The sequence below is a fragment of the Quercus lobata genome, chromosome 3, assembly GCF_001633185.2.
Source record: "Quercus lobata isolate SW786 chromosome 3, ValleyOak3.0 Primary Assembly, whole genome shotgun sequence".
Taxonomy (NCBI): domain Eukaryota; kingdom Viridiplantae; phylum Streptophyta; class Magnoliopsida; order Fagales; family Fagaceae; genus Quercus; species Quercus lobata.
The window spans coordinates 21,138,239-21,148,661 of record NC_044906.1 but is presented as its reverse complement, the minus strand read 5'-3'; the positions used below and the strand labels follow the sequence as shown (position 1 = coordinate 21,148,661).

The 10,423-nt window shown below is 46.2% G+C and overlaps 1 protein-coding gene across 1 annotated transcript; it reads left to right on the top strand.

The window, feature by feature from the left end:
* Window positions 1–810: 810 nt before the first annotated feature.
* On the top strand, window positions 811–6,353 carry LOC115980536. Its single transcript, XM_031102769.1, has 5 exons — window positions 811–3,158; window positions 3,252–4,598; window positions 4,665–5,504; window positions 5,586–5,780; window positions 6,317–6,353. Exons 1-5 carry the CDS (start codon window positions 811–813, stop codon window positions 6,351–6,353), a joined length of 4,767 nt encoding a protein of 1,588 aa, XP_030958629.1.
* Window positions 6,354–10,423: the final 4,070 nt, after the last annotated feature.

Below are 10,423 nucleotides of genomic sequence, written 5' to 3'. Positions count from 1 at the left end.
GTGAAGTGGTGCCTCTAAACTGGCTTCCAACCTCAGTATTCTCTTTGTCACCATGGCCTTGTGTCTGTCCTGCGTGTTCTTCACGTGTCTGTCTTCTCTGACTGATCTCCATCCTTAACTCCTGGTTTTGGCGAGTCAATTCCGCCATTGCAGCCGCCATGGATTGCATATTCTGAACGGATGACGTCTGCATGACTGGTGCAGATTGGCGATCACGCTGGGGATCACTTGAAGCGCCTCTGCTTCCCTGACGGCCAGGGCTAGTAGCCCTCGACCTGGTCCTGACCATCCTAACCCTTTGTCGCGGAAAAGAAAGTCGCAAAACAACCTTCGCTTCCCACAGACGGCGCCAACTGATATCGCTCCGAATCAGTAAGGTGGATGGCCTGGCTTCGGTGGGCTATCGAAACGGTTGATGGCCTGCAAGGAAGGAAACGCAATCAAAGAGGAGACCGGAGAAGACCGGTCGAACCCCCTCCGATGGAGAAGTTAGTTTCGTAGAGAAGGAAGTTCCAAGTATTTTGGAAAATTGTCTGAGTGTCCTTGGAACTTCCAAAATCACTCAGACAATTTTCCAAAATACTTGGAACTTCCTTCTCTACGAAACTAACTTCTCCATCGGAGGGGGTTCGACCGGTCTTCTCCGGTCTCCTCTTTGATTGCGTTTCCTTCCTTGCAGGCCATCAACCGTTTCGATAGCCCACCGAAACCAGGCCATCCACCTTACTGATTCGGAGCGATATCAGTTGGCGCCGTCTGTGGGAAGCGAAGGTTGTTTTGCGACTTTCTTTTCCGCGACAAAGGGTTAGGATGGTCAGGACCAGGTCGAGGGCTACTAGCCCTAGCCGTCAGGGAAGCAGAGGCGCTTCAAGTGATCCCCAGCGTGATCGCCAATCTGCACCAGTCATGCAGACGTCATCCGTTCAGAATATGCAATCCATGGCGGCTGCAATGGCGGAATTGACTCGCCAAAACCAGGAGTTAAGGATGGAGATCAGTCAGAGAAGACAGACACGTGAGGAACACGCAGGACAGACACAAGGCCATGGTGACAAAGAGAATACTGAAGTTGGAAGCCAGTTTAGAGGCACCACTTCACGGGTAGTGCCACACTTGAAAGAGGAGATGGACCAAATGAAGAAAGTCATGGAGGAGATGAAGGAGAACATGAGGAGAACTAATCCTATAGAGGATTTGGTCCACAGAACAGATTCTCCTTTTACGGCTTCCATCAATGGCCACCCCTTACCATCAAAGTTCAAACTGCCTTCCCTGGACTCGTATGATAGGACGCGTGACCCCTTTGATCACATTGCAACATTCAAGACGACAATGCACCTCCAAGGGGTCCCTGATGAAATCATGTGTCGAGCCTTCCCTACTACCCTTAAAGGCCCGGCACGAGTTTGGTTCAGTAAAATCCCCCCAAGTTCCGTAAGTACTTTCGAAGAGTTAAGCAAATTGTTTGTTAACAATTTCATCGGGGGACAGAGGCACAAGCGCTCTTCGTCCAGCTTACTGACCATAGAACAAGGGGAGAACGAAAGCCTGCGGTCATTCATCACTCGCTTCAACAGGGAAGCCCTTAGCGTGGACGAGGTGGACGACAAGCTTCTACTGGCAGCCTTCCACAATGGGATTAATTCGGATTTATTTATCCACAAGCTATACGAGAAGGAGCCTCAAACCATGGCCGAGCTCGTCCATTCGGCTCAGAACTTCATGAATGCAGAAGATGCAATCATAGCCAAGAAGCGGAAAAGAGCTGAGAGGATGGAAGCGCACCCAGCTCGACACTCAGAACAAGCCCCTCGTCCAAAGAAGGGACGGACGGAAGATAGGAAGGAACGAGATGGCAGGAAGACAGGTCCCTTGGGAAGAAGCCAGAACTATACGCCCCTGAACGCTCCACTTAATCAGGTTCTCATGCAAATCAAAGACGATCCTTCTTTAAAATGGCCAGAGAAGATGAAAGGGGATCCCAACAAGCGCAATAAGAACAAATATTGTCGCTTTCACAGGGACCATGGGCATGACACGGATGAGTGTTATGACCTAAAACAGCAAATTGAGAACCTTATCAGGCAAGGAAAGTTGAAGCACTTCGTTGGAAGGGATCGTACAGATGAGAAGCAGAAAGGCAAAATGGAGGAATCATCCCGGCCCCCACTCGGGGAGATAAGGATTATCGTTGGAGGGAACCCGATGGGGCAATCTTCCAAGTCGAAGAAGACGTATCTCAAAGCGGTACAAAATGTTCAGCTCTCTGGACGAACACCAAGGACGAGACCAATGGACGAGCCAACCATTTCCTTCACCAATGAAGATGCTGAGAGGATCCATCACCCGCATGACGATGCGATCGTCATTACACTGCTCATTGCAGATTATACAACCAGAAGAGTGTTAGTTGACAACGGAAGTTCAGCAGACGTATTGTACTACCCCGCCTTCCAACAGATGAGGCTTGGACGAGATCAACTTCGTGCAGTATGCTCGCCGCTGATAGGATTTGGAGGAATGAAGGTGCAGCCCGTGGGTACCATTACATTACCAGTTGTGGTAGGGTCATACCCGCAACAGATAACCAAGGAAGTCAATTTCCTGGTGGTAGACTGTACTTCTTCATACAATGCCATCATTGGAAGACCCACTCTTAATAGTTGGAAGGCGATAACCTCGACCTACCATCTATCAGTCAAATTCCCTACGGAGTACGGGATAGGACAAGCACAAGGAGATCAGTTGGCAGCTAGAGAATGCTACTTAGCCATGGTGGCTTTGGACGAACAGGTGCAGACAATGAGCATCGAGGAAAGAAGAGTTATTGCAGAGCCCACGGAAGTGTTGGAAGATGTCCTTTTGCAAGAAGATGATCCTGAGAAATTTACCAGAATTGGAACAGGTATGAAGGAGAAGGCAAGAGAAGACCTCATCCAGTTCCTGAGAAAAAGTATCGACGTTTTTGCATGGAGTCATAACGACATGCCAGGAATCGACCCAAGTGTGATCACTCATCGATTGAATGTATACCCCTTTTTTAAGCCTATCCGTCAGAAGAAGAGGGTATTCGCTCCCGAGAGGGACAAGGCAATCAAGGAAGAGGTTCAAAAACTGACCACGGCGAAGTTCATTAAGGAAGTCTATTACCCGGATTGGTTAGCCAATGTGGTGATGGTGAAGAAAGCTAATGGAAAGTGGAGAATGTGTGTGGACTTCACTGACTTGAACAAAGCATGTCCCAAAGATAGTTATCCTCTGCCACGCATTGATCAATTGGTGGACTCTACTGCTGGCCATCAATTGCTGAGCTTCATGGATGCCTTCTCAGGATATAATCAGATCAAGATGGATGAAGCTGATCAGGAAAAAACTTCCTTCATTACCAGCCAAGGCTTGTTTTGCTACAAAGTGATGCCCTTCGGCTTGAAAAACGCAGGGGCAACTTATCAAAGGTTAGTGAATCATATGTTTCGACCACAAATAGGACGGAATGTGGAGGTTTATGTCGACGACATGCTTGTGAAGAGCATAGACGAGGGAAGCCATCTAGACGACCTACAGGAAACCTTTGAAACACTTCGGCGATATAAGATGAAGTTGAACCCAAGCAAGTGTGCATTCGGAGTATCGTCGGGAAAGTTTCTGGGGTTCATGGTCTCGCAAAGAGGAATTGAGGCAAATCCGGACAAGATCCAGGCTATATTGAACATGGAGCCACCGAAGAATATCAAGGAAGTCCAATCCCTCACAGGACGAGTTGCCGCTTTGAACAGGTTTGTTTCGAAAGCCACAGATAAGTGTTTACCCTTCTTTAAAGTCCTCAGGAAGGCATTTGAGTGGACGGACGAATGCCAAAGGGCCTTCCAAGACCTGAAGGACTATCTCACAACCGCCCCATTATTAAGTCCATCCGTGCAAGGAGAAGAACTGTACTTATACTTAGCGGTGTCCCCACACGCCGTAAGTTCAGCTTTAATCAGAGAAGAGGGAAAAATACAAAAACCGGTGTATTACACTAGCCGGGCACTCAGAGGAGCAGAGCGAAGATATCCGCTCATGGAGAAATTGGCTTTTGCACTGATAACGGCTTCTAGGAAGTTGAGACATTACTTCCAAGTTCATGTCATCAATGTCATGACGGACCATCCGCTTAAGAAGGCAATAAACAAGCTGGAAGCCGCAGGACGACTGATTCAGTGGGCAGTTGAACTTAGCGAATTCGACATTCGGTACCAACCGAGAAATGCAATAAAGGCTCAAGCCCTAGCAGATTTCATCGCAGAGTTCACTCCAAGTTACGAAGACCTGGGGGAAGGAGAGTACAACAAATCGGTCGTCCATGTAGATGGATCATCTACATTATATGCTGGAGGAATAGGAGTTGTTTTGCAGTCGCCGGAAGGGGACAAATTGAAATACAAGGCCCGTCTGCAATACCAGACTACTAACAATGAAGTGGAGTATGAAGCCCTTTTAAAGGGGTTGGAACTGGCCAAATCTGTAGAAGCAGACACGATACTTGTCATGGGAGACTCTCAACTGGTCATAGGCCAAGTCAATGGAATATATGAAGCCAAGGAAGACAGAATGAAGAAGTATCTAAGGAAGGTAGTACGCCTGGTGAAGAAATTCAAAAAAGCAGATTTTGTTCAAATCCCAAGGGAAGAGAATGTGGAAGCAGATACTCTGGCGAAGGAAGCATCTGCGAATGAGGCGTTGGACGATACAGATGGTGTACACTACATGCCAAGTATAGACCTTCCAGAATTGATGCAGATAGAGGGAGAAGGAAGTTGGATGACCCCAATAGTGTCCTACTTAAAGGACGGAAGGCTTCCAGAAGAGAAAGACGAAGCAAGGAAGCTCAAAGTCAAGTCAGCCAGGTATGTGCTTATGGACGAGGTGTTATACAAGAGAGGTTTTTCCCAGCCTCTCTTAAGATGTTTGGCTCCAGACGAAGCAAATTACATGTTGAGGGAGGTTCACGAAGGAGCATGCGGGAACCATTTGGGAGCCAGATCACTCGTCCATAAAGTCATCCGTAGCGGATTCTATTGGCCAACCATCCAAGCTGATGCTAAAGCATATGTCAAAGTATGTGATCAATGTCAACGCTTCAGCAATATTCCCAGACAACCAGCAGAATATCTCACGCCAATGATGGCCCCTTGGCCCTTCGCGCAATGGGGAATAGACATTTTGGGGCCCTTTCCGACTGGAACTCGGCAAATGAAGTTTCTGGTGGTGGGAATAGATTACTTCACAAAATGGGTGGAAGCCGAACCCTTAGCCAAAATTACACAGCAGAATGTCAAGAACTTCGTCTGGAAGAACATTGTATGCAGATTCGGAGTACCAAGAGTACTAGTGTCTGACAATGGACGACAGTTTGACAACACACCTTTCAGGGAATTTTGTGAACAGCTTGGAATGAAGAACCATTACTCCTCACCCTCCCACCCACAGGCCAATGGCCAAGCAGAAGTCGCGAACCGATCCTTGTTGAAGATCATCAAGACTCGGCTCGAAGGGGCAAAGGGAATATGGCCGGATGAATTACCAGGTGTTTTATGGGCTTATAGAACGACAGCGAGAACTCCAACAGGAGAAACTCCTTTCAAACTAGCCTACGGAAGCGAGGCAGTCATACCAGCAGAAGTACACATGACGAGCCACAGGGTGAGGAAGTATCAAACTGAAGAAAACGAGGAACAGCTCCGTCTTAACCTTGACCTTATGGACGAGGTCAGGATGGATGCAGAACAGAGGACAGCAAGGTACAAAAATCTCATGGCAAGACAATATGACGCTATGGTGAAGCCTAGGCGTTTCAACATCGGGGATCTCGTCTTGAAGAGGGTTACCTTGGCAACAAGAAACCTGGCCTACGGGAAACTTGGCCCAAATTGGGAAGGACCTTATAGGGTTATCAACTGCAAAAGGCAAGGATCCTACTATTTGGAAGCTTTGGATGGGCGGAGGCTGGAACACCCTTGGAATGTCGAGCACCTCAGGAAGTACCATCAATAAGTGCTGACTCTTCACCAGTGTCCTTGGACGAGATATCCGGACGAGCAGAAGTGTTTACTACTATTAAGTGTTTTTAAGTATTTTAATAATCCCCTAGAAAGTACATTAGTGTTTTCACTTTTGTGCTATTCATGGATGAGTTGGTTTGTATTTTTAATTCAATAAGGCACTAGCTCATGAGCATGTGTCATGCCTGTGGACGAATGATTACATAAGTTTGGATTTTCAAATATATATATATTGTTTTCAAGTATATTATTGGAATCCTTAAATGTTCATTCAGATTGATCCACAAAAAGAAAGCAAGCATGGACGAATGAAATCCTTGGACGCAAGGATATATCGTCCATAAGCCTTCCTCCAAAGGAAAGATGAAAAGGTACATCCGTCCATAATCCTGGACGAGATGAAAACTAAACTGAAAATTAAGCAAAGGTACATCCGTCCATAATTCAGGACGAGATGAAACCTAAACTGAAAATTAAGCTAAGGTCCGTCCGTCCAGAACATAGGACGAGATGAAACCTAACCTTAAAATGAAACTAAGGTCCATCCGTCCAGAACATGGGACGAGATGAAAAGGGCATACTCGTCTAGACCTCAAGACGAGGTGAATTCCTAAAAGTGTTCGTCCGAGACACGGACGAGCAAAGACCTCAAAACTAGCTTAACAATCCATTACATTGGACGAGAAAACGCTAAAAAGTCTAATCATCAAGGACGACAAAATGATCGTCCATAATTTTGGAATGATGAAAAATTTAGCCAAAAGGAATCAATTTACTGTATCTTGGTGATGTAATAAAATTCACCCACATGCCCAAGACGAGGTGAACTGCATTCCTAGATGGACGAACCACACTGCTGATATGAAAATAAAAATTTCATACATAAAGCAGGAAACATGTATATTCAAACACAATGGAAGTAAAAATAGAAGTATTCATTTCTTTCATGAAATTCAAAGGGTGGACGACCAACGTCCAGAAACCCCTTCAGTTTTGAATATGAAAATGTATATAAAACTCGTCCATAATCCTGGACGAGATGATTGTACTTGCATGAACTTTAAAAAAGAAAAAAAGAAGTAAAAAGCCCAAAACAACAGGCACTTCTATGAAAAGGCAAATAAAAGTAAATTTTCTAAGGAAATAGATTTCACTTGGGTGAGCTCGTCTTGGGGTCGTCCTGAATAACTTCAGTGTTAGCATCGTCCATGATGTTGACGTCCTCGGAACTCGTCTGCAACACGGAACTCTCTGTAGCAAGAGGAAGCTTGAACGAGTTGAAATCCAAATCAGGATACGCCTCTTTGGCATCAGCACGGAAGTCTTCATACCCAGCTGCATAATGACTGTCTAGACGATTCTTATACTCGTCAGACTTCTTAAAGGCAGCAACTGCTTCCTCACGTGCCTTCTCCAAGGACGAGGTAAGCTCTGAAACTTGTCCCTCGAGATGGACGATGCGGGTATCCTTCTCTAAGTTGTCAGCTTTGAGCTCCTCCACTTCGTTCTTCAACTTCGTCTCGCTTCCCAGCAGACGATTAAAATCCTCTGTCAACCTAATGACCTCCCCCTTCTTGAGCAAAACCTCATGGCCCAGCTCCTTAGCCTTATCCTTGGCTGTCTTGGCCTCTGAAGCAAGCTCCTTGGCCTGGCAAGTCGCTGTATAAAACTTTGACATAGCCTGCATTTGGACGAAAAGGAGTTAGACATTTCATTCAAAATTAAATGTCTACACACTAGGACGAGGAAGAAACTTACCTTGAAAAGGTCATGGATGCCAGAACGCTCAAACTCCTTCACTGACATGTTGTAACATTCGTTAACCTCATGATCAGTGACAATCCCTTTGAACGTCCTCCATGCATAACCCTCGTCCAGAACCAAATTAGAGGGACGATCAGAAGACTCAGACGGGCCAAGCTTTTGAGAAGTTTTGGGAGCAGGGGGAGGATTAGACGGAACAGGATGAACCGTTTGGACGGGCTCCACGTCCACCACAGGCTCGTCCAAGTTCACTGTTGGTGGCACGAACTTGGGAACCTTTGGAAGGGAAGTCCTTGGTTTTTGTTTTTTGTGGCCACGACGACTGGGGAGGTAGTCCAGATCCACAGTACTCGAGATTGATTTAGACTTCCTCTTCCCAGCCTGGACGGAAGCCACTTTAGCAGTAGGGGCAGCAACATCCTCGTCCCCGCTAGCCACTGTTTTCTCCTTGTTTTCCCTCATCGTGCTTATTCCTATGGTGAGGAAATTTAATATATATAAAAAAAAATAAAAATAAAAAAAATAAAAAAAGAAGGGAAAGGAAAGCTGAAACAGTGGACGATCACTTACTTCGACGAGTGAGCTCCTCGTGACTTAAATTCTCAGCAGTAGGAGTTGGACCGAGTCCCCAAGTTGCTAGACGAGAAAAAGTAACCAAGTCGTGGAAAGTCCTTCCTGGAAAAGTGCGAACCACTTCTATCTGATCCAAGTGAAGCTTATCCAAACGTGGACGAACGACAGCTGCATCACCAAGACAAAAGGTTAGACGAGTGACAGATAAAAATTTTTTGAAGGACAAACAAAATAAAATGGAAAGAAAAACATACCCTCAGGACGAAGACGACCTAGAGGGCTGGTAAAAGGAGGGAAGAGGGGAACACCCACATCAGCTGGGTCCCCAGCCCAATTTCCAGAAATAATAAAAAATTCTTTTTTCCAAAGCCGGTCAGACGAACTACGGCCCGTTATTAAACTGTAATATGAACCTCTGGACGAGAACTGGTAGAACCCAGCAGATTTTTTGATCTCTGAGGGCTTATAACAGTAAAGGAACTCGTCCACTGTAATTGGACGGTTCCCTTCCAACGCCTCACGCCATAATATTTGCATGGCAACTATCGTCCTCCAACCATTGGGGTTGAGCTGGTTTGGCCCAATACCCAACCTTTGGAAGAGGTCTCTGCAGAAAGAGTTTAAGGGAAACCTAAGGCCAGCTAATAGGTAAGAAGCATATACCCCTAAGCCAGAGGAAGGGGAACAACACCATTCTCCAGGCTCGGGTAGACGAGGGTTAAACTCTTTAGGGATTTGGTATCTATCTACAAGAGTTTTTAACTTAGCACCGTCTAAGGTGGATGCGACCTCTGGGGCACAACTATATATTACATCTTCGTCCTCTTCCTCGTCTTGAGGAGGACTTGATGGCTGTCTGGACGAGCTAGCCCCAGATCCAAAAGCCGCCCTACGTCGTTGTTCCTGAAATTCCTCTAAGGGAATGCCAGGAACCCCAGACGAGTAATGCTCGTCTGAGGAGTCACTACAGGACGAACTATCTACACTACCATCACTCTCAGAAGAACTGTCCTGGTAGTCGTCTATCTCTCTCTCTAGACTAGAAGATGAAGGCATGGTTGAAATGTAGAGGACTTAAAATGAGAGCCTAAAAAGAAAAAAAGAAAAAAATAAAGAGGAAATACCTGATGAAACTAGGACGAGAGCTAGACGAGAATCTCGGACGAGTTGGCAGAAGAGAGAATGAGGAAAAAGTGAGGGGCATGAAAGAGAATGCGCTATTTATAGGCCCCAGTAACAGGGTCAACGAAGCGACACTCACCACTCAGAGATTGACACGTGGCGATCCCTTTGGGAAACGAGATCGACGCGACTGGCCAACCAACAGTTTCGTGACACGTGGCGTACGAAAAAGCGAAATTTTGTTGAAATCACGACAATGTCCTGGACGACCCTTTGAACAAAGGGGCAACTGATAGAGAAGCGGAAAATAATTCCATCTCCAGCTCGTCCAAAAGGCTCGTCCAGAGCCTACAACGCAGGTCGATCCCAGAGTTTATCCAGAAGAAGAGGAGGAAGCGTCCATGAATAATAGCACCACTGCATTTACTGTCCTCCATGAAAGACATGATCGTCCATTACGTTCGTCCATGATCAATCATTAGATATCCTTGGACGAACCAAACCGTCCTACGCTAGACGGACGGAAACTCAACACTTAGACTTTCAACTAAACCCACAACTATCTCAACAAACCCTTCGAATAAATTAACTTGCATTAGCGGTTGCAATTTTATATCCGTTGAGGTAGTTAACTCCGGAGTTGTTGGTTTCCACAAATCCTGGGACGATTATTGGACAAGTAACCGTCCCAGGCCTCCTATATAAGGGACCGATCTGAACCCGACAGAGGTAAGATTTTCACTCAGACAATTTTCCAAAATACTTGGAACTTCCTTCTCTACGAAACTAACTTCTCCATCGGAGGGGGTTCGACCGGTCTTCTCCGGTCTCCTCTTTGATTGCGTTTCCTTCCTTGCAGGCCATCAACCGTTTCGATAGCCCACCGAAGCCAGGCCATCCACCTTACTGATTCGGAGCGATAT

Excerpts from the sequence above, each read along its gene's own strand:
- LOC115980536 (XM_031102769.1), top strand. The coding sequence starts at position 811 with ATGGTCAGGACCAGGTCGAGGGCTACTAGCCCTAGCCGTCAGGGAAGC. Across the intron at positions 4,599-4,664 it reads AAGGAAGACAGAATGAAGAA|GGAAGAGAATGTGGAAGCAG; the intron begins GTATCTAAGGAA and ends TCAAATCCCAAG. Across the intron at positions 5,781-6,316 it reads GCAGAACAGAGGACAGCAAG|ATTGATCCACAAAAAGAAAG; the intron begins GTACAAAAATCT and ends ATGTTCATTCAG.